Source organism: Etheostoma spectabile, chromosome 4 (assembly GCF_008692095.1).
Source record: "Etheostoma spectabile isolate EspeVRDwgs_2016 chromosome 4, UIUC_Espe_1.0, whole genome shotgun sequence".
In the NCBI taxonomy this organism is placed as follows: Eukaryota; Metazoa; Chordata; class Actinopteri; order Perciformes; family Percidae; genus Etheostoma; species Etheostoma spectabile.
Genome location: NC_045736.1, coordinates 36367174 through 36391836, shown reverse-complemented (window position 1 = coordinate 36391836; position 24663 = coordinate 36367174). Strand labels below are relative to the sequence as shown.

The 24663-nt window shown below is 41.6% G+C and overlaps 1 protein-coding gene across 1 annotated transcript in view; it reads left to right on the top strand.

Annotated features, from left to right (window-relative positions):
• nisch (nischarin) overlaps positions 1-23212 on the top strand; it is a 33839-nt gene extending 10627 nt beyond the window's left edge. Inside the window, 18 exon segments of the mRNA XM_032514893.1 lie at positions 1811-1997; positions 3379-3494; positions 3965-4080; positions 4944-5231; positions 6488-6789; positions 8060-8271; positions 8669-9126; positions 11544-11713; positions 11849-11912; positions 12485-12553; positions 12555-12595; positions 12598-12617; positions 13282-13432; positions 14242-14361; positions 14749-14910; positions 17088-17260; positions 18938-19128; positions 21393-23212. Of these exon segments, the coding sequence (XP_032370784.1) occupies positions 1811-1997; positions 3379-3494; positions 3965-4080; positions 4944-5231; positions 6488-6789; positions 8060-8271; positions 8669-9126; positions 11544-11713; positions 11849-11912; positions 12485-12553; positions 12555-12595; positions 12598-12617; positions 13282-13432; positions 14242-14361; positions 14749-14910; positions 17088-17260; positions 18938-19128; positions 21393-21720 (3168 nt within the window). The 3' untranslated portion in view covers positions 21721-23212.
• The last annotated feature ends 1451 nt before the right edge of the window (positions 23213-24663 follow it).

Here is a 24663-nt window from a genome sequence, read left to right as displayed (position 1 = left end):
TTGTTATCTTATTTGGCAACAAGAAATACACCAAAATAAAGAGATCTGTGAAGTTTGTGAGCTTTACAGTGTCTTCAGAGTCTGCAGTTGTGCATTTTCTCTTAATGTGTACAACATATTTTGTGGACCTTTTTTTGTTTTAGTTTTTTGCTATGAGAACATCAGAAGACATTTTTGGCCAACTGTTAACTTGTAAGTTTTATGGTCAAGGTGTCCAAAACAAACAAGAAAACGTCCTGTTTGGGAGTCCAACATTCAGAGAAAAAGACTCTGTAAGTTTAGTTTAAAGATTGACGGGGTTGTTTTTCCAATAGTGGAAACAGCTGTCAACCCAATGTACAGTATTTGAACATATCTGAGATGTGGGTGGCCATTCAGAGCTCTGGAACCAGGCTATAGAGACAAATCAAAATGTGGCCACATTTCTTTCAGTTATGCTTCATTTATTATTCATGAATTCCATCTGTAGACGGGTGTAGAAGGATCCTTACTGAGCATGTTAGGCCTTGATCTTAAAACGTTTTTTAACTCCCATGCATACTAAAAACCTTTTAAGCTGCCCGTTGGTCATCTTTCAATCAGAATGTTTGAAACTACAGTGATACTCATGAGTATAGGAACTCCTGCTAAAGTTGACTAAAAAGAGGAATAAAAAAAATCCTCTTTTGGAAAATGATCTTATTGCCTTCATTAAAAAATGAGGAAAATTCAACCTGTGAAGGATACAATTTTCTTTATGAATGAATAATGTATTGTAAATAAATAAATGTTCTTCCTTAAAATACAGGGGGGCATAAGTATACACACCCCTATGTTAAATTCCCATAGAGGCAGGCAGATTTGTATTTTCCAAGGCCAGTTATTCCATGGATCAGGATACTATTCATCCTGATAAAATTCCCATAAAATCATCTCCCGAGGCAAATCAAACCAGCTGTTAGGCTAAGGGAACTTTATCAGATGAATGAAATAAATGGCCTAAATAACTGGTCTTTAAAAATAAAAAATCTTCCTGCTTCTATGGGAATATAATATAGGGGGGTGCCTATAGATAGATAGATAGATAGATAGATAGCCTTTATTATTAGAGTAATGGTCCATAAAATACAACAACAAAAAAACAGAGATACACAAGACAGACACCAAGATACTCATGCCCTCTTGTATTTTAAGGAAGAACATTTATTTATTTACAATACATTATTCATTCACAAAGAAAATTGGTGTTCTTAAAAGTTGGATTTTTCCTAATTTTTTTAATTAAGGCAATAAGATCAATTTCCAAAAGACGTTTTTTTATTCCTCTTTTTAGTCAACTTAAAGAGTGATTCCTATACTCATGAGCAGCCCTGTAAAAGTGCCTTCATGCTGAAGACAGGACACCCACTCATGTCCTTCTGACTTGTGTAATACTGTCTCCTGAACACAAACCTTCGTGCTACAGGAAACTGCCGACCACAAATGTTGTCAACATGTTCACGAAAGCTAACCATTGATTGCAGCGTTTTCACAGATTTCTGCACATTTACAGATTCAAAACCTGTCAGAGTAAGAAGGTTACCTTTAAACTTTGGGCACACCGATTTAGCTCTTGAACTTCACAGTTTGGTGTTAGACTAGTGCAATTGGTTTTCTTTCTCTTTCTAAAAGGCTCAAAGCCAGTGTTAAGAGTTCTCTAAAGCCTCGACTGAGTGCTCCTCTGCTGCCGATGGTGCTGCTGCTGCTGGTTGCAGGTGTTAGGATGTGATCTGGTTGATGATGTAGGTGATGCTGCTCTCTGAAGGCTTCCTCCTCTCTGTCCTCTCGTCAGATCAGTGAGGAGACCAGGCTGTCTGCTGCTGCACCTCCTCACCTCTCCTCTTCCTCTCCCCCCTCCTCTTCCTCCTGCTGCTCCTCTGCTGTCTCTCCTCCTGCTGTCACCTCCTCCTCCTCCTCCTTCTCCTCCTCCTCTACCTCCTCCTCCTGTCCGGTCCAGCAGGCTGTCTGCCCCAGCCAAGGTAATCACGTATGCATCAGGCTGTGCGGGGCTGATTGAGGGGTTGGGGGGGGGGGGGGGGGGGGGGGGGGGGGGGGGGGGGGGGGGGGGGGGGGGGCGGCATTTTTAAAAAACATATTTCGGCTGTAAGGCAGCGGCCAGATGGATGAGTATGGTCCTCTGCTTTTTGTCTGGAATATGAATCGGGCGATTTTCATATCCATTAGCTGACCGCTAATCTTCTAGTTTGTTAGTCAGTAACATGTCTCTTTAGCTTAGGGTGTCCCTCCTGATACAGTGCCTTGTTTAAAACCAGATCTCCTCAGCTTTAGATTTCCTGTAGATGCTTTGCTTCCTGCTCCGACTGAAATTGTTGCCTCTTGCTTGAGCTGTTCTAAGTTCAAACCCTGCCCTGTAACACAAGTGTTCACTAAGTTGACCTTCCTCCTTCACAAAGGTTGCACCAGCCTCATTAACTCTCATATAAAACATAGCTGTAATTATATTTACACCGCCCCAATTATTAGAATAGTTAGTTCCAGACTTCTGTCCATATCAGTTGTTTCCCTACTTGGAAAAACAACTAAGCCAATCAGAGCTTTGTCGGGGGATTAAGAGTGTTCATATTTTTGGGCGTATATGCAAGCATCACATCAGAAAAGGCAGTGTTTGACTAAACTACCTCAGATTTATTTCTGAGCAGTTAGACTTTCCACACAGACTGAGATGGATGGATGTACGAGCAGCTGGCGGAGCGTAACAGGAGAACAACTAACCAGTGGCTGATTATATCCTCTAATGTTTGGCTGGAGGTTGTGTGACACCCTGTTAGTTCTCACTAAGCTCACTGTGTGAATGTCTAAATCTGACCGTAAAAACCAAAATGCATGTCAGTATTTTATTTATGAGTGATACAGGGTTTAACTGTTATGTGGCATTAATGCTTGTTTGTTTGATTCAGTCACACTGCATGAAAACCCATTTCTATCAGAACTGAGTACACATGAACATGTGTTCAACTGAAGCATAGAGCAGCCTCTTTCAAGATCCAAGACCTTTTATTTGTCCAGTGTTTGTGCCATCACAATTTCTTTCAAACCCACGTTTTTTTGTCTTCAAATGTCTTGTTTTGTCCAAATATTCAGTTTACTATCATATAAAACAAAGCAAGGCATCAAGGAAAGTTTGGCGTTTTTGTTAATTGTCAAGAACACACATCCCATATTCATACATCCCTCACAGGAAATGATTCTGCACATCCATAGTCATATTTAAAGATGTCAAGTTGTGGCACCAAGTGATGGAATCAGTTCACAAAGATCAGGCCAGTGTCAGTGTGACATCCGTCAGACTTTGCAGAGCGTGCGGCTCACCTCACCGATCTCTTTGGTTTCCTGTTCCAGATGTGACGAGCAGAGGAGACGCTGCCCTTCCCCCCAATGTTCCCCCTGTGAACGCCGCACCTCCCCCCGCAAGCTTTAACGCCAACACACACCTCCTGTCTGCTGACCCCGCCCAGGTCAGACACGCACCTGAAACACCAGGGAGGGGAGGCGTCTGTTGCAATGGCAACCAATAGCATCTCGGTAGAGAGAGGCAGTTTGACAGAGATCTGACGTTATGTAAAGGAGGCATCATGTGACAACAAATGCAACTAATCATTTAGATTAGGAGGGTAACAGCTTATCGTTGAACAATGCTCTTTCTGTATTCCATTTTATTTCATCTCTATCTTATTTTTAATGATGTTAATCTTTATTTAATTTGTTGTGTAAATTAGCTTCAGCTAAAACCACTGATACATGCAGTACATCAGATGACTGTTTAAGCTTATCTCTGTTTTTTGGTATCTGTCCCTATCTAAATACATTTTAATAATAATAATAATATGTCTTGATATAGATATGTAAAATTATTCATTGTGAGCAATTATTTAGATATTTGTGTTTGTTTCAGCTGGGCTCTAAAATGTTGTGTGTTTGTCTGCAGGTTCAACAAGCGTCTGCCGGTCTGTCTGAACACACACTCTGTGGAGCTCCTACAAGCACTTTTATTACTACTACTACTACTACCACTACTACTACTACTACTACAAATACAGTCTGGTCAGTATCAAATACCATAATTTACCAAACATAAATTTGAGTATAACTCAACTTTTTGAGCCAAGCTTTTAATGTGAAACACCTGTACGGGAAGTGTGAAGTTTCACCATGTTGAGTATCGACGATAGCTTTTAAAAGAAAGAGGGACAGTAGAGACGTTTGAGAAAGTGTTTGTGGTAAAAAGGGGAGTGTATGGTAGAGCAAGGGAGAAGCGAGAGAGTGGCAGCGATTGGCTTGGACTCTAGAGTCATAGCGAGAGAAACAAAGTGTCTCCCCTGTGCTTTCCGACCACGGTGGCAAATCTTTAGCAGGAGACGTTAACCCTCTCCTTGATTTCACGACGACAAGTAGCCACGTTTCTCGAGAGGTGCACGTCAGGCTGCGGCGTAGGGTCCGGCGTAGACGCAGAGGGGTCCGCGGGGGTGCGCCGTCGATTCAGTGCAGAAGCATAAAAGGGCCTTTACTACAAGGTACTAGTAGTACTGCAGTAAAGCTCCGGCCGCTGCTGTTGTCTATTTATTAATATAACTCAGGTGATACTGTGTTGTCGGTCAGGCCTCTCTGCTGCTAACAGGATCGCAGGAAGTCAAGATGGAGGCAGATGTAGTTTTGTATGTGTCCAACAGCAGGGGCAGCTGCTCCTCCTCTTAAATGTCACTTTTTTTTATTAAATTAGGCTTTTGTTGACATACAACAGTAAAACAAAAGAATGACAATTAGGAACATTAACTGTAATGATGTTAAATAATGATATGGGTGTTTGTGGAAGTAAAATGGGCTAATGGGACAACGGAAGTGCATGAACATGAATGATGAGAATATAAAAAGGTCTCCATCCCTCCCTCTCTCTCTCTTTCCTCCAGTTGTGTCTGCTGCTCTTCTTCCTCCAGACCAGTTGGAACCACTTGCTTCTCCTGCAGCGCAGCCTGCAGTCCTCTACTCCCTTCTCACCTGCTCTCCCTCTCCTCCTTCAACAAAGACTTCATTACCCAGCTCTCCCAGCTTCTCAGCACCACCCTGAAGGAGCAGAAGAGAAAGGAGGAGGTGGAGGAGGAGGAGGAAGAAGAGAAGGAGGAGGAGAGGGAGGAGGAGAGGTCTGAATCCAGACAGATTCAGACCCGTGTAGAGGGCACTGAGGTGGGAAGTCCCAGGTAATTTAACCAGCAACCTTCTCTCTCTGGTTTCTGGGAGGCCCGATGGTTTCTGAGATCTCTCAAAAATTCACGCATCTTCATTAGTGTCTTATGCTTTCTTGGATTTCTGGGATTCCAGTACTCAAGTACTTATTTGAGGTACTTGTACTTTACTTGAGTCTTTTCCTTTCTACTTTCACTTTTTACTCCACTACATTCATCTGACAGCTTTTTACTTAACACATTAATTAAATGAAACTAGCCAACAATACAACGTCCTGCAGGTGCAGCAGGTTGACAGAGCAGTTTGGATCGTTTCCAGTTTCTAAAATGTGAAGATGTTTCTGCATTGAGTACTTTCTCCTGATGATACTCCTCCGCTGGGTTCTTAGAGCTCTTCAAATTCCCACTGGTGTCTGCGATCTGACTGGGTGATTGATTAAGTTTATTAGAGAAATTAATAAAAAATAAGACTTATTGCTTATCCCGAGCAGCGAGTGTTTACATTAAAGGAAAAGTCAGGATAACGTAGGGTTATTTCCACAGAAATGGGGAGTGCACAGGATAAGGGTCTAGATCTTTAAAAAACGGTTTTCCTAAAGGTCACACAGGATTCTGGGATTCTTAGATGCCCCTGCTTGTTTAGATATTCACAGCAATTTGTAGGATTTGCAGTAGTTTCGGAGATGAGGATGTGTCCAATAAATGACAAGTTTGTATTTTTCTACAATATCTATTAGAGTTGCCCAGTTGTTTTGTTTTTTTACGTCTTATCACAATACCCATATCGCAAACGTTTTGTCTTAGTTAAAAGAAAGCTTTTCTTGTGGCCTGTATATGATCATTGTACCTCATGAAATTATATTTAAACATACAATGAGTACCTGTGCAATAAACAAAACCAACAGTAGTAGGAAACTGCACTTCCAAATTTAACATGTACAATGTGAATTTTTTTAAGTGGTGCCTTTTATATTCAATTCAATGTTCAATTTGTTCAATAAAAGAAAATGATTTCCTTTAATTTGTTTCAAATTCAACCAGCAGTTTGTTGTATTTCATCAGAATATTGAAAGCAGCACAAGTGCAGAACTGAGTACACCTTAATATCTGTTTGTTTATTGCAAGCAATACCGTTATAACGCAATATTACAACAAAGCATATTTTCCTCACAATGTGCAGCCCTAATATCAATGTAAAAATACAATGATGACAAAATACCCACAAAAGCATGATTCTCAATTCATCCTCCGCTTTATGCTCCTTATTCCAGTCCAAGCTCCAGGGACGGATATTTCGAGATGGGTCTGGATGACTCCGTGGAGGAGACGGTCTGCTCCTCCTCCTCCTCCACGTCGCTGGCTGTTCCTCCGGCCGAGGGGCCCAGGGGCCCCCAGGCGGAGCTGTGTGAAGAGGAGGAGGACGAGGAGGTGCAGGTCAGCAGGGTTCTGTGGTGCTACTGTCTTCAGGTGAAGGAGGAGGTGGAGCAGAAGGAGGCGTGCCTGGTGCTGACGGACCGGCTGTTGGGCCTGCTACACCTATCAGATGATATCACATGGACCAATCAGGACGCAGGTAAGCACCCAATCAACCTCAGTTGTCTGGATACAAACCCATTTTTATTTTATTTTTTATTTTTGTTTGAATGAATTGTGTTTTGCTACCCATCATATTTTCAATGAATTAATCTGAGTTCATCTGAGGCCTCCCTAATGTAGCCGGAATATTAACCAACTAATAACTAACAATTAGTTCAGGGACACTTCCTTTTCCACTGTGTGTTTAAATCATACACTACTTCCAAAGTCTTTTTCCTCCTCCCCTTTCTTTTTTTTTTATCACACGACTCATCAGCAGGCAACAAACAGTGCCTTATAGTCAACATTAATCCACCATGGTTGTTAATTAATGGTCAGATCATAAAAGGAAATCAGGAAATAACATTTTATTCCTCTGAATCACTGCTTTGTCCAGTGCTGGCTCTCTCTGGCTGTTAAGCCGGCAAGGACGCTGTGTGTTTACAAACCGATACCTCCGATGTATTATAACTTTAATATGCGGATAATTGACAAAAATGCCAAACTTTTTCCAAGTTTCAGTTTCTCAACTATGAGGACTTCTTTGCTTTATGTGATAGTAGGGGTGGGAAAGATAATCGATTCTTAGATGCATCGCGAGTCTCTCTAAAACAATTCAATGCTTGATTCTGAAAAAAATGAATGTGTTGATTTTTTTTTAGAAGTTACTGTTTCCAGACATGTACAGATCAGAAAACAGAGTGACATCAACTTAGAGTTTAGGCAAGAGTGCAGGAAAAAAAACAAAAAATGGCCAAAAGGAAAGACTAAACGTATTGTATATACACATGATCTAATGAGACATCCATAACATATTTAGGCAAAACACATGAAGGCTGTAAATCTACTTCATCCCATGTGACCACCTCATGTTTCATGTTGTAAGAAGCCAATTCTTCATCTTTAAATATGAGAGAAGGTGACTTTCACAAGAACGTTTAAGGCTCAAGCATGGAATGACTAAAAAAAAAAATAGAATGGAATCTTTGGCATCTGAATTGGAATCGAATAATGAGATGAACAGAGATTCCCACCCCTATGTGATAGTAAACTGAATATCGTTGGGTTTTAGACTGTTGGTCGAACAAAACAAGCAATGAAAAGATACATTTTATCGACCAACAAGTAATCCGTAAATCTAGAAAAAATTATTGACTGACCAAAATGTTGCAGCCCTAATACCCAGTAAATTACATACTGTGGTAGAGATATTGCAGGTGCAGAAAGGATTTTGAAATTGTATGTGCCGTGTGTTTTCCGGTTCTCAGACCAGGAGCAGAAGGCTCCTGTCGAGGAGGTGCTGTCAAGCCTGCAGGTGGACCTCCTGCTGCCGTACTCCCAGCTCCAGCTCTCCTCTCAAGCCGAGCTCCCTGACTCCTGCCTGGCCTTCGGTCTCCGAGCCGGTCCGACCCGCTGGTACATCTTCTTCGAGGCAGAGGAGCTCCGGCAGATCAGGAGCGAGCTGACGGTGCTGATCCAGGTCAGAGAGCAGCACATGGGCCACTTAAAGTCCCGACATTTGAAAAGGACATCTTCTTTTTCAGTTACATTTTTTTCCTTAGCTTAAGTGTTCAAATCAAATGCTGTTTTAAATACTACTTTCTCCCAGTAGGGTGCAGTGCGGTGCAGTACTTTGAAACTTTACCCAAGTAAAGAAATATAATTGACACAGTTAAATGTAATAAAATCCAAGTCAAAAATCCAAGTTATTTGACCCAGTTTAGTCTGTAATTGGGTCAAACAGAGCTTTAGTTTCCGCTGTATTATTATTTAGAAACGTGTAAGATACCTCAACACAAAGGACACAGGTATCGTCAGGTAGTCTGTCATTATGTCTGCACTTTAGAAAACAAAAACCGTGTCAATTGTTTCTCCAGGCAGCGAAGTCTCAGACTGACCCGGAGCCCCCCAACACTCCTCAGCTCTTCCCCCGCTCACTCATCAACTCCTGGGAGCTGGAGGAGAGTCAGGGAGCCCAGGGAGGCTATCCAGCTTTCCTCCTCCCCTCCTCCTCCTCCTCCTCCTCCTACTCCTCCTCTGCCCCGGACACCCACCCGCTCCTGTCAGACATCTTCTCCAAGAGGGAGGACCCCAGCCTCCTCTCTCTCCTCTTTCTCACCCACCGACACCTCTGGGTGCTGAAGATGGATTTCAGAGAGCTGGCAGAAAGAGAGAGGCGGCCGGCTGACCATCATCACTCCTCCTCCTCTTCCTCCTGCTGCAGGCTGGTCCGTGTGCCCCTCGGCTCCATGATGCTTCACCCCAGAGAGAGAGCTTCTCAGGTCGGGGACAGAACCTGCAGCTCCTCCTGTCCCGACCCTAAACACCACCACAGGTACAGAGGATGGGATTGGATGAATGGAGGGTTAACTCTGTAGACTGTAGGGCAGGGTATCGGTCAAAAATGTTTGATACTGGTACCAAATACCAATATACTTCAATACCGGTTCCTGAGAGATAACACTTTTAGAATATCCATTTTAACAACATGAAATTACAGCATTACACATTACGGCACAAAGCATTTTATGCACTTTTCAGTTCATACTACATGAGCCATCTTTGTGTGTAACGTAGAGTTTTTCTTGCATGTCTCTACGGCGTATAATGTTACGTTAGCCAGCCAATCAGCTCCATTATTAGGTCTTGGTAGAAGCATACTGCATGCTGATTGGCTACCTGAAGCTGATGAGATTTACTCCTATATTTAGTCGCATTAATGTTATAGTTAACTCGGAATTAATCACACATTTTTATCTATTTTAAATGTCCCTTAATTTCTTTTTTTTTTTAAGATTATTTTTTGGGCATTTTAGGCCTTTAATTGATAGGACAGTTCAAGACATGAAAGGGGAGAGAGAGGGGGAGTGACATGCAGCAAAGGGCCGCAGGCTGGATTCGAACCCGGGCCGGCTGCGTCGAGGAGTAAACCTCTATACATGGGCACCCGCTCTACCAACTGAGCTATCTGGGTGCCCTATTTTCAAATTTTAATGCTCTTATCAATATGGAAACGTGGATCGGCTTGCTTTGTGCAAATGTTTCCTTACTGAAAACAGCATTAGCGTATAGCCTACTGTAGTGTTCAATTTCACATGTAACATTCTCACATGGAGCAAATAATCTCTCACAGTGTAAGACTGTCCATCAATAAAAGGGTGAAAAAAAATTGGGGAATTGGCATCAGCTGTGTGCTTGGCCATCAGGTGGTATTTCAGACTGGACGTGCTGCGATGATCGCTCAGTTCACAACGACAAAACACACAGATCACTTTGGTTTTGTCAATGGAACATGTGGCAACCTTTTAAAAAGTAAACTTTCCTGTCAGACTCTTATCGGCATCCCTTTCATCGTCTCGAGCTCGCCATCCACTCAAAACGTAGCGTTACTACTCTTTGGCCGGGTCCAGAGCCCAAACGGCGTGTGTGCGACGTGCCTGTTGTTTTGTTTCCGGTCTAGCTAGATCCGGTGAGGTGTTGTAGTTTTTCTAACGTTACTAGTTGCAACAGCATGTGAAAAAAACTTACAAAGTTTGTAATTGTCTGGACTAAAACACTGACAGTAGCATCAACATGTTTATCTCTGTTTGCCAGGCTTTGGGCTAGCCTAGTAAATAGTCTTGGTATATTACTGATAAATAGTGAGCTTTATGGACTCTCTGTTGGTGGTGTCAGAGAGGAGGACGCTGTCCAAACTACATGCCAACTACATGCCATCTTGGACAATGTCTCACACCCACTCCATGGCTTGCTGCTCAATCACAGGAGCACTTTCAGTGATAGACTCATTCTCCCAAAATGCACCACAGAGCGCCACAGGAAGTCATTCCTGCCTGTGGCCATCAAACCTGTGGCCATCAAACTTTATAACTCCTCCCTCTAAGTGTCCGACACACAGACACTTAGAGGGGTTGAAACTGGACAATATTATCTGTTTTGTGCAATTACACTGGCTTGTAATGTGTGCAATACTCAACTGCTACTATTATTATTATTATTATTATTTTTTCTTTTCACCATTGCAACACCTTAATTATGTTAATTATGTAAATACTGTATCATAATATACCTTTAACTATGTAAATATCCACACTCCTTATATTTCTTTATTTATATTTCTTATATTTCTAATATCCGAGCAATTGTAACACAGAGTTTCCCTTCGGGGATCAATAAAGTATTTCTGATTCTGATTATATTTTCACATTCTGTTCCTGTTTTACGCTGAAATTAATACCAGTGTTGCTTACTTATGGAATAAGGAAATATTGAAGTTCCCAGTATTAATTCTGATAGGTGCTTTTGTAGGTGTTTTTGATAGTTATCTGATTTAACTGAATCTTTAATAAGCAAACTGAACTGAATCAAAATGAATCATATTGTATTTCACAGTTAATTTGTCTTCTGCTTTACCGTTTCTATTCAGTGCTGACTTTTGAGTTTTGCAGTTAACATGCACATATATTTAATCAGCATATAACATTTTGTTTTACTTGATTAGGTTTACTCATTGATAAAATGACACTACATCTATTTTCGCCCATTATGCTCATAAGAAGGCAAACGTTGGTGTAAAAGTTATTAAAATTATTCCAGTGGCACACAAAGATGAATTTCTCTGTAAAACAGACTAAAATGCCAAAATTAATTATTGAGACATTTCTTGTTCTCATTATTGTTTGCTCTATTGTTTGGTTTCTTTGCTTTTAGGTATTGTTATTATCTGTATGTTAACCACCATGTTGTGTCCAGGAGGAGTCACACTGTGGAGCTGCTGCTGGGCGGTCAGAGGCTGCTGCTGCTCTTCCCTCTGGCCCAGAACAGGAGCTCCTTCCTGGGGGAGCTGAGCCAGCGGAGAGCCTCTCTGGAGGGGCTGAAGATGATCGCCCTGCCCCAGCCCTGCAGGCCCTGTCCACAGCAAGGTGAAGACCGACTACCTGCTTATGCACTCAGACCAAGAAAGGAATTTTCCTCTGGTCTTATTTCAGCTGATGGTTTAATTTAGTTTGACCCTTGCTGGTTTGTTTTAACCGTTGTTGTTGTGTTTGTGTTCTCAGGCCGTCTCAGATCCACAGACCAGTGCTGTTGTACCAGTACAAGGAAAGCACACAGCACCAGCAGGTAGACTTCTGAAGCTCTTCTGTTTACTTCAACATAGATCTCTCTCTCCATGTAATTCTGCATGCTAATATCACGCTTATGCTTTGATTAAGGTCACACTTTGGCCCTGTTGTTATCTGGTTTTAAAATTCGTCCTGAGTGATCCAATCACAAATGGACAGCTCTAAGTAGGTTTGTTTACCCCAATGTGTCTCTACATGCTCCTGAGTGAGCACATATCCTACATATTTCTGAATTTGAGTATGTTTTATGAAACTAAAAATAAGGTGGTTGTATAACAGCGGCCCCTGGGACCTTTGTGCTGTCGACACAGCTGCTTTTCTAGGTATTGGTTTTGTCACAGTGAATGGACACGTCCATTGCAAGAATAAATTATAGTTGGAGTCGGAACACATAGGCGTCTCTAACAAGGACGCCAGTGGCTGTGCATTAACAACAAAATCCTTGACAACAACTCTTTATCAATGATAAAGAGATGACCTCTTTCTGTTGTTGATATTTTTACATATTTTCCTTACGTCTCTCTCTCTCTCTCTCTCTCTCTCTCTCTCTCTCTCTCTCATCTCTCTCAGCTGGGACACCTCCCGCCTCCAAGTGGAGGAACCAGCCGTCCCCCCCCTCACCCCAGGTCTCTCCCCAGGCTGAAGCTTCTGCTGGGCTTGGAGAACAGCAGCTGCTGACCTACTCCACAGCTATATAGCAGTGGTGGACACGCACACACACCACACACACACACACACACACACACACACACACACACACACAAAACCCCCACACACCAAACACCACCACACACACACACACACACACACACACACACACACACACACACACACACACACACACACCCTTTGATTGCCACTGTAATGTTTGTTAGGCACAAGCCTGTAGATACCTAAATACTGTACACACTGAGTTTAACACAGAATTAGAGAATAATGTGTCCAGTTTTGGAAGTCTTTGGTCTCTAGAATGTCAGGAAACGAATAGGTGTTGTTATAAACGTCACTTAAAGTTATCAAATATCAAAATAGTTGCTGATTAATATTCTATTTTATTCTATTTTTTCACCTTCAATTTTTTGCCACCTTGCCCTTGTTACTTTATGCAGAGCCAAGGACAGCATGTAGAGTTAGTCAAGCTTTGACACAACAGTCAATGAAGAAACAGAAACTTACCTCAAACAATGACGTCAGATGACTCGAGTCCGTTCTGTGTAGAAGATTTCTGACCGGTGATGATTTTTCTGTCTGAGCTCAAAGAACGACCGCTCTCCCACTGCATAGATCACTTTTCATGTCAGGAAATACACATTTTGTGCGGTCTTTGTTTAAATTCCGGCTCCACGCGTTTACTTTTTTGGTGTCAGTCTGAGGTGGAGGAGGTGAGACAGGTCTTGTGGCTGTCTGTGGTTCTCTACAAGTCTCCAGAGTCTGAGCTCACCTGCTGTCTGCTGCTCTCCACTGACACAATCTACTTCCTGTTGGAAGACTCCGCCTCCACACTCGGCCATCACTCAGGTATGATTAACTGACATGACTGGTTCAGTCAGAGTAAGGAACGATTACATTTACAATTTTAATACTACTGCTCCTGCTGCATTGCTACATTCCACAATAAGTCCAAGTTGAGTCTTCAGCTCTGCCTAATATTAGTTAATTTACTCAAGTTCTGCCAGTATATTTTGAGGTGCTTCTTTTGGAGAGATATATTACTTAACCATGCTGCAGTTTTCTAATGCACAGAGAACTACTACTGTCTCTCCTATCTTTACTGCTTTTTTTACCTTTAATACATCTTATTATTACTATTACTACTGCTTCCAGACTTATATATATTTTTTATTTAAGTTCAGTAGAGTACATCTTCTTTAGCCCAAAATCATAAATTGTAGTATTAGTAAAATATACTACATGTACTGCTAGTACAACATATACTAGCATGTACTAAAAGTCTCAGCTGTATATATCAGTTGAACCCACAGATGTCTGACATCTTTTTGGACACTTGTAGACCAAATGCAATGAAGTATATATGCGCATGTGTTTATAATATTATTTTCCACTTACTTTGATTTACAAAACCACAATTCTAATTGTTGTTGTTTTTTTCTTCTCCCATGGTCCCCAGGTATGGTAAGGCTAAACTGATGGGGAATCAGATAAATAAACCAATGAAGTTAGCTTTTTTTACCCCTAAAATTGTACTGGTTGAAGAACAGCAGGCAGCAGTTTCTCTTTAACTTTCATGTCGTGCTTTCTGGTGTGTAGTGAACATCAGTGTGCCCGTTAAATCTCTTTTTATCTCTTTATCTCTATGTGTCGGTCAGTGTTGGACATATTGGACTCTGGAGATTCCGACGTCTGTCTGTGCTGCTGTCTGTCCATTAGACTGTCTGATCTGCTGTCTGTCAACGTGGGACTGTTCGACCAATACTTCAGAGTCGTAGGTCAGTGGACGATGTACACACTCCTTGTCCCCAGTGATTGCAGAGCTCTTACTCATTCATATCAAACTGCTGCTTAAGGCTGATTCTACCCTGTCGTCCTCTTACCATCTATCTAAAATAATTAAGCTCTTATGAAGTCATTTGATTAAAATGACTAGGATTGTACTCATTTATTTAGTTTAATTTAATTCTGATGGATTGCTGGGGGATTCTATGGGGAATATAGGAAAGGCAAAAATAAGCCATGGCTTCAGCCTATTTCTTTTTCGGTTAGCTACGGTGGCAAATTGTGAGAACTAATTGTTTTTTTCATGTATGTTAACCAAAATAAAAATGTTCATCATCTACCTAAGGACTCTCTCTCTCTCTGTCTGTGTCTGCTTGCAGGTCGTTCAGCCGATCACATCGTGTGCTGTCTCAGCCGGGACAGTTATGGGACGGGCGTCTTCCTTCAGGAGCTCATGTCGGCTCTGAGTCTGCAGCAGCAGCTTCCTCCTCCAGAGCCATCAGATCAGGACTTCTACTCGCAGTTCACCAACACAAACACAGGTAACCCCGCTGGGACACTCAGAAGAAATATAATATCTGTTTTGACATCAACTCCTATCTGAACAACCTGTCGGCGATCATCCATTCAACACGCTTTCCCCTAAAATATCTGTTGCCTGACTGCATAAAAATCCGTAATGGGAACGACTGTGATAGAGGGATGGAGATTACAGAAGTATATTCAGATATTTTTCGGCCCAATGTAAGACTTCCTTTGTTTCCAACAGATTTTTCTTGGAGATTTTTGGAAACATTTTGAATAAAACATCACAGGTCATGTTTATCATTGTTCACATTTAAATGACAATATTCAGAAATCACTTATAACGAAATACTCTACAAACACTGTAGCATGGGATCCATTTCCAATTAAAGAACACACAGATCTAGTTCAGTGGTCACTGGACTATTTACCTGTGGATGCAGTTGGTTCTTTTCAGTCTATTAACGGATTGGTCCTGTTTTTTTCTTATTTCTTCTACTGTTTTGTTTCTCATTATTTAATCCAAGATACATGTTGTCCAAGAGTTAGGTATTCATCATCCTTGAAGTTCTTTTCTGTTGTAAATGTGAAACAGGAAACACTTAATAACCTAAATCCCACGTTTGTCCAAGCTGTTTATCAGTCATGTACAGTACTTGCACTCTCTCCTTCCAGGGTCTTAGAAGGGGTCAGAATTAATTTTAATTTTCCATACTTCATCTCTTTGAGCTTTTTATTGTGACAAACATTCTGCTAAAAAGATGCCAGGAGGCGCTTTTGACTTTTTCTCCAAAACATGTCACACAAGTTGTTGGAAACTCCTTGAGAACACTGATTCTTATTATATCTGACGAAAATATGCACTATTAACAGACATGAAGAAACCCTCTAGCCAGCAACAACAAGGCCACAAGCAACCCATTATGCCACACTCTTAAAGGTCCCATGACATGGTGCTCTTTGGATGCTTTTCTATAGACCTTAGTGGTCCCCTAATACGTATCTAAGTTTTTATATAGACCTCAGTGGTCCCCTAATACTGTATCTGAAGTCTCTTTTATATAGACCTCAGTGGTCCCCTAATACTGTATCTGAAGTCTCTTATATAGACCCAGTGTTCCCAATACTGTATCTGATTCTCTTTTATATAGACCTTAGTGGTCCCCTAATACTGTATCTGAAGTCTCTTTTTATAGACCTTAGTGGTCCCCTAATCTGTATCTGAAGTCTCTTTTATATAGACCTTAGTGGTCCCCTAATACTGTATCTGAAGTCTCTTTTATAGACCTCGTGGTCCCCTAATACTGTATCTGAAGTCTCTTTTATATAGACCTTAGTGGTCCCCTAATACTGTATCGAGTCTCTTTTATATAGACCTTAGTGGTCCCCTAATACTGTAACTGAAGTTTCTTTTATATAGACCTTAGTGGTCCCCTAATACTGTATCTGAAGTCTCTTTCCCAAAATTCAACCTTGGTGCAGAATTACAGCCACTAGAGCCCGCCCCACATTGAGTTTACCTAAGTATGTGCCAATTCTGAGTCTGTAGTTATTGAGGAGAGGTGGTGTGGCCTTGACCAACTGCCACTTTGCTCGTTTGAAAGCCATGATGTCTCTCTCTCATGGGTGGGCCAAATTCTCTGGATGGGCAAAGCAGAGAAAGGGGAGGTAACCTCTCTCCTTATGACCTCCAGGTTGGCCCATCTGAGCTTTCATTTTCTCAAAGGCAGAGCAGGATACCCAGGGCTCGGTTTATACCTATCGCCATTTCTAACATTTCAAACCTCAAAAAATGACATTTTTATGCCATGAGACCTTTAATGTAACCGGCTCACTCTGCAATAGTGACTAGAGTGAAAACCGTATCATATTCTCAAATAATATATGTGAATCAGATTTGAATCACTGTTGTTCAGCCCTGTTGTAGCCCTCCTTTTGTACAAATTAAAACATGACCATTCCACATGAATATTTATCTATTTAGTAAATTTACTCTCTAAAAAGAGAAATATTGATGTTTTTGTCCTGATATGGATTTGTTGAAATTTTATTTTTTAGTTATACATCCCTTATTTTATCTGTGAAAAATCAGAACACATTTTCTGACTTGTTAGAGTGAGAAAGAGGAATCTAATTTGCTGACCTGTTGTCAAACTGAAGATGGTGACAGATGGGATTCTGTCTCCCCCTGCAGGTAAGATGCAGAACTACGAGCTGGTCCACAGCAGCAGGGTGAAGTTTATCTATCCCAGTGAGGAGGAGATGGGAGACCTGACCTTCATCGTGGCAGAGAGGAAGACTCCGGCCAGCGCAGCGTCAACGCCCTCGCGCTCCTTCAACGTCCTGCTGTACCTGCTGGTCTTCCAGGTGAGTCACTTCTTCCTTTTGGACTTTGTGTTTTCAGGGGAGTTAACGTGCTGGAACTATTCTAGTTTGTATCAGGTTGCCAGATACAAACGATGATTGATAGATTTTCGTTTTGGTCTCTGTACAGGCACAGTCAGTGGTGGAAAAATTATTCAGATCCTTTACTTGAGTAAAAGTACTTATACCACACTGTAAAAGTACTCTGTTACAAGTTAAGGTCCTCTATTGAAAATGTTACTTATGTAGAAGTATGTAACTATCATCAGAAAAATGTACTGAAAGCAAAAGTAATGCGGAAACATCCTCACATTTTAGAAACTAGAAACGATTAAAACAGCTCTGTCAATCAACTAAGTGTACAATCAGCTAAGTGTACTTTTAGGCCAATATATTGTTGGGTAGTTATAATAATTATAATAATTTACAATGTAAGGAATCTGCGTGCAAACATTTGTAATGTAGTGGAGTAAAAATGACAATATTTCTCTCTGTAATGTAGTGGAGTAAAAGTAGAAAGTGGCCAAGAAAAGACTCCTGTAAAGTACAGATACCTCAAATTTGTAGTTAGAAAAATAGCACATACTGTAACTCCCCCCTGGAGTTGATGATCAAGGTGATCATGAGCTTAGGGAAATTGGAAGGTGTATCAATACGGAACATAGAAGCATATTTCTCAAAATGTTGAACTATTCATTTTAAGCGTCTATAGTCTCTCATTGCCAGACCCATCTCCACAGCTGTGGTAGTGATGGAGTTTGGTCTGGCTACACCGCCTGTCTCTGGGTATTCTGGGTAGTGTAACCTGGAAGAGAGGACGGAGACTCGCTGGATGTCAGCCTTTATCCCCGCAATGTACATCCATTGAGCCAGACTAAAGCGTCTGGAACTGATATTTTATGTTAAACAAAGGATCACGACTGCCATTACCTGACTCTATAATCCCCTCAGCCCTACAGAGCTTTATAGTGTCTTTTAGCTCAATGTTTTGTATTTTCCAGCCCGTAACTTAAGTTTTAGTTCACTCTCACCTCTCATAGCGTCATTTTCAGGAGTTAGAAGAAATTAAACAAGAGCTAAAAGAGTATTAGCCAATATTTAAATATACTTAACTTCACTAGTTGGACGCAAACATGACCCCAAATAGGGCTGCACAATTCATCACTAATGTATCGAAATCGCAATATGCACTAATGCAATATCCAAATCACAGGAGGGCGCAATATTTGTTAAAGATAAAATACGTGTCAAACCATTCTGGATGAAGTATTGTGGTGCTGCAGAGACGTCCCGGCCTACACATCTACAAAAAAATCTTTGTTTGGTACAGATTCTCGCAGAAATCACACTTTAATCATTTTCAATGGTAATAATTTTCAATGAAAATGAGAATAATGATACAAAAACGATCCTTCCCTCCAATACTGTGAATCCTATCGCAATATCAGTCAAAATAACCGCAATTAGATATTTTCCTCATATCGTGCAGCCATAACACCAAATAAGTGCTAATGTTGTGTAATATATATTGGAATAATCATGTCAGTGATTTGTTCACAATTTCCATTGCTCTCAAGTGACAAAACAAAAACCTCCCTGTAACTGACTTTACTGGCACGTTGTAGTTGCTTCTGTTTAGGATCGTATCACTTTTAGGATAATTAGTACTCTATTCTCCAGGTCCAGATCCCCAGCAGCCTGCCCAGCCAGGGCTCCACTCTCTCAGGCCACTCCTCCTCTGGTTCTGGCTCCAGCCCGTCTCCTGTACTCCAGCCCAGGACGCTGATCCTGACCAGCACTGACGTCTTCCTGTTGGACGAGGACTACGTCAGCTATCCTCTGCCCGACTTCGCCAAAGAACCACCCTCCAGGTGAGGACACAGGAAGTCCTGCCCTTCCTGTACCGCAGCATTTCAAAACCTTTGCCTATCATTATCCAGGGGAGTCACTTAGGAGCTGAATTATTTACAGTAGCTGAGTTTCCATCCACTAGTCAATCTAATTAGCTGAAATTTGGTAAAAAAAACAACTCGTGACTAAAGCTGGTGAAAGTGTGTTTCCATCCAACTGCTTTAAAGCAAATAAAAACCTGTGTGTAATGACGTCACATACTGTTTTGCGATCAAACTGGTATATCCAATTGAACATTTTAAGGGGTTTCCATTCATGTTTGAATGTATCAAGCCCTTAATATATGAACAGAAATATTCCCACACTAAATGGAACTTCCCTTTGACATTGTTACTCCTGGCAATCAAATATTCGTATGGTGCAGTTTCGGCCATCAGTTGAGTCCAGTCTGAGAGCCCTGGCGTGGATGTGCTCCTCCAGTTCCTCCATATCAGCCTTGCTGCAGCGATGAGGCCTGTTATTAACCAAGGACACTATCAACACATCGCTATGACGATGCGGATGCAACTTGCCTTTTATTGTCCCTCTGGCACCGCTGCGAGACAACTCTTTTTTTGAGACATGTCTCGCTGTCTGAGGGCCTTCCATGTACTCCGGAGGACGTCCCACGGCTTGTCCTAACCTTTGTCGGCCATTTCCTTCACTAATTCCTGATAAATTAAATTCTGAAAGTCTCTCGTCTCCTCGTTCGTCCACTCCCATCTGTCTTTGTTGACACCCCCATGTGTACAGACAGAATAGAAATACTGGGAGGAAATGAACTAAAACTTCTTCTTTGTTTTGTGGCGGGTTGCGACCATAAAACCTAAAACTTAATCGCAACTCATTATTTATTCGGTAAATAACGTTTCCATCAGCGTTCATCGCATAAGCCATATATCGATCAAGATCAAATCTGATGAGACCGAACGTATTTCCTTTGAGATATTCATGAATTTCCATCCAATTTTACTATTTCCATAAGGAATTTTTCATTCAATATCACTTAATTTGGATAAAAACGTGTGGATGGAAACATAGCTATAGACAGCTTCAGGTTTGGGAGGCAGGGCCGACAAACTTTAAACAACCAAATCTGAACGCTGCAGAGTTGGGTATTTGGCCGAAAGCTTAAAAAAAACCCTGTCTCGCCTTGTGTACTTGTCTGCTGCATGAAAAGAGGAAGAAGAGGAGACACTGACTGGCTGAAGGACGGTGTGTGACGTAGATGGTTCTTCAGTCACAGGGAACATGGGGAAAATACCAAGCTAAGGTCACTATTCACTGGAGCCTAAAAACAGACCTGCATGGATCGAAGAAAATACATAAAACATGCTAGTGTTACTATTCTGATAATCGGAACTAATTGCCATTTTATTTCACTTCACTATTCAGTCTGACATCATGTTCATGTTAGCTGTTTTCTGTTTGGGAGGGGGATTATTTAACCAATCAGCGGTGACTGACGCGTATCTGGCCCGTTGACATCATTTTCATTAGATTGGAGCATATCTTTTGTTGCTAAAAAAAAACCGTGTTGATTTAAGAGCTGTTAATCTGTACACCTGTGTCCATTTTTGGGACCTTAGTCTGGCTTTCTTAATCCTGCCCACAAAGCTCCGTTGTGCTCACTGTTTTCTCCAACCGGGGAAACAGCCATCAGCTGACCTGCTTTAGTCACTGGTCATCAGATATGGATGGCTGTATAAGATTTGTCATTATGGATCTTTAACGGTAGGAAAATATGAACCAGATTTAAATTGGTCTATTTTTATTTCCCCAGTTTACGGAACATTTGAAATTCTAAATGCAGTTTTTAACAAATCGTGGCACTTCTGAGACCCACATGAGAAAACATGCTGCTGAAACAGAAACCGCGACAGCTTCATCAGCCCAGAGGCGGAGCAGATCTGCTGCATCCCTCTCTGTTAGGGTGGAGATCATTAACTGGAACCGCTGCTTGCTGTTCGGTTGCGTTGCTCTGCAGTTTCCTGACTCACTGTGTCGATTACGAGGAGCCTGCACCAGTGTTGGAACTGAGTTCCAATCGAAACCCTCGGCTGAGCTTCACAGCTGATACAAATCCATCAAAAAATGTCCAGATCAGCCGGCATGCCTAATAATAAACTTAACAAATTAAAACACGCCCTGTTTAATTAATTTCATAATAACAATGTATGAAATAACAATGTGAAAAGGGTCATATTGACAGTATGGTGGTAGTCATCCTCGTGTCCTCCTACAGGGAGCGGTACCAGCTGCGAGAGGCTCGGAGGATCCGGGACCTGGACCGGGTCCTGTTAGGGTACCAGACGTACCCTCAGGCTCTGACCCTTGTGTTCGATGACCTGCCAGGTCCCGACCTGCTCTGCCACCTCACCATGGACCACTTCGCCGCAGCAGGGGAGGAGGCCTCGCCCAGAGGGGGCGGAGCCAGCAGTGGCGCGGAGGGCGAGGTGCAGTGGTGCGTCTTTGTCCCCGGCGCGGACAGCAGAGAGAGGCTGATCTCACTCCTCGCTCGCCAGTGGGAGGCGCTGTGCAGCCGGGAGCTTCCTGTGGAGCTCACCGGCTGATTGGTGGACGCCGTACAGATCGATGAGTGTTCACCACCTCGTTGGTCGTTGGGAGCTGATTGGCAGGTGGAGTCGCCGTTTGACCGTACACACACAGATCCAGGGCTTGGCTAGCTGTTTAAAAGCCTCAATATGCTTTAAACAGTCGTTTGTACAAAGTATTGTCTGACCCGGTCTGAAGGCAAAGCCTTTCCGAGCCTCTGCGAATGGTCACACTGAAAGGCAGCCTGTCGCCAGGGAGACGCGCAGGATGCAATGAACTAATCAAACTGGGATAATGATTTACGTTTGGTCTCTACTTGAAGGCAGTCATCATGTTCGGTTGTTCACATGAAAAGTGACAGAAACCTTGATTGTGTGAAGAATGCAGTTTAGACGGGGTCTACTGGTGACTGTTGGATTCGGAGGTGGATTCAGACGATCCAACAAGCACTTAGTTTGAAACATAATGGAGCCTTGAGCTGTACTATGGCTGGAAGGGATGTGGCTTTGCTCAAACACCGTTTGGTGTCCGCTACAGAAAAAACGGAATCAACAGATACCAGACTGCCATTACAGATCTGTGACCTCACACAGGATCTAAATAGTGGGAGCTTCAGGCACAACTTGACATTCTTGTAAAGTTTCTCACATGGAGCAGATTCACAGAGTTGTTAGATGACCAGACAGACAGACAGACAGACAGACAGACAGACAGACAGACAGACAGACAGACAGACAGACAGACAGACAGACAGACAGGTGTTGCACAACAGGGGACGCTGCAGACCACAGGAGTTAAACTACATTTGAATCAACATTACCTTAAAGGAACAGTTTGTCACTTCTGGTAAATCCTCCTGTTATCTGTCCCCTCCAGAGCCAGATTAAAATATTTACAACAGTTTGATCTCTGTGTGTCAAGGACAAATAGAAAACCAGGACATGCTAGCCTAGCTTAGCCTTAGCCTAACAACTCCAAAGCTGTCTGATTTACATGTTATTTATGTTAAGTTGCTCTTAAAACCAAAAAAACTATTTTTTACATTTACAGTCTGGCTCTGGGTTGAGACACCCCAACACCACACACACACACACACACACACACACACACACACACACACACACACACAGCTGCTCGGCACAATCTGCTCTTTTATTCCTTTGCACATTGTAAGTGATTAAGCAGTATTATTGGACTGTATATTGAAGCTTTTTAGTAAAATAAATTAATATAATAATGTTTTGGGACAGACAGATGTTTTCCATTCTGAAGCAGGTTTTGTACTAAACACAAATATCCTCACATTTCCAAAAATAGCTCTTAAATGTCCTATTTAGTATCATCATTGAGTATTATTTTTTATATTTTTTTGTTTTATTTTATTGTTTTTTTTGTGCATTATTATCGACAAATGGGAAGCCAGCCAGAGTTGGACCCTGCCAATGTTTACGTTCCATGTTGTCTTGTTAAAGGGGAATGCCACCGAATTAAAGTGAAAATGAAAACTCTCCGTGTCCTGTAAGAATCCTGTTTGGTGTGGCGACAGCGGTTTGAATCCTGGAAGATCAGCAGGGTCTAACCGCAGTCTGCACACATTTCAGCTGACGCAGCAATTACACCAGAAAACCAGTCTGCCTGACAAGATGCTAATCACTCATGTTTCTGTTGGGGCGCTATAATGGACACAGTCACTGCAGATATCTACAGTATTTTAATATGTATTATGAAATCCAAAAATCTTAAGTGTCATACAACAACTTTAAAAATGTGCCAGTGGTGTAAGTGTATTCTGCATTTCAATACATATTAGGTTTCAAGAGATTTCTTTATAGAAGCACAGTGATCATCAATAATAGATCATCAGTAGTGATTAGCCTTCTACTGTTTACCTTGGGATTGTTATGATGAAAAATGAAAATTATTGCTGTTGTGACAACTTTTCAGAGTTGCAAAATCCTGTCTCATAGTGTTAGAAACCACTGGGCAGCGTGTGGCTTCTAATAAGCCTTAAAACTTTAGCAGCCCTGCATTAAAACGACGCATGTTCAAGCAATTCAAAGTGCTTAACATAAAGGCAAAAGAAAAGAAAAAAGACAATGTAAACATTTTTTTTATAGAATACAATCTAAAATGAGCTAAAACAGAATAAAAATGAGTGCAGCTGAAGTGCAGTGTAAGACATATATGAATAGTCCCATATTGTATTCAATTAAAGCCGGAGGCAAACATGCATGAATAGCATGAAATACAATCCAGGACGTCCATTTTGAATACCGGATCAATAATTCGACTTTGTTTCCAGTCTGACTGCTCGTGTTTATTTTTTTTTATTTTTTAGTGGTGACACCATGATCCCACATGCTGTACCAGCTAATACCTTTGTGAGTAAAATGATGTTATAACTGCTAGAAATGATCAACTTAACTAAATTGTAATAAAACCGATAAACAAATAATCAGAACGCTGGACAGTGAATCATCGGTTAGAGATGTCCACGGAGCGGTGGGTCTAACATTCATCAACAGATGGTTTGTAAACAGCTTTCACTCTCTTGGAGAAAGAACCATTTTACTATGTGAGACTGGTTTTACGCTCAATATGGACTGACAACTTAGAGGACCAGTGAGACCAGATTCACTTCAGACTTGGGGTGACTCCACACGTGTTACATAGGTTCCCCAGTGAGCCACCACATCACTTGAGATATGAGTTGATACAGATTATTTAGGACTGATGGTTAAGAAATTTTGATATTTTGTGCAAAAAGCATTCCCTATAAACCCTTAAAGACTTCATGGAGAACCTTTTGTGTCCTGCAGAGCCAAAAATACCGTTGAAGACACTGATGTCTTTGAAGTGGTTCTCTGAATTTGGGAGTTCCAAACTTCTGAGAATTCTACTAAGTTCAGTGTTTCAAAATGTTATCCTCTAAACTAAACTACATTTAGGTATATATACAT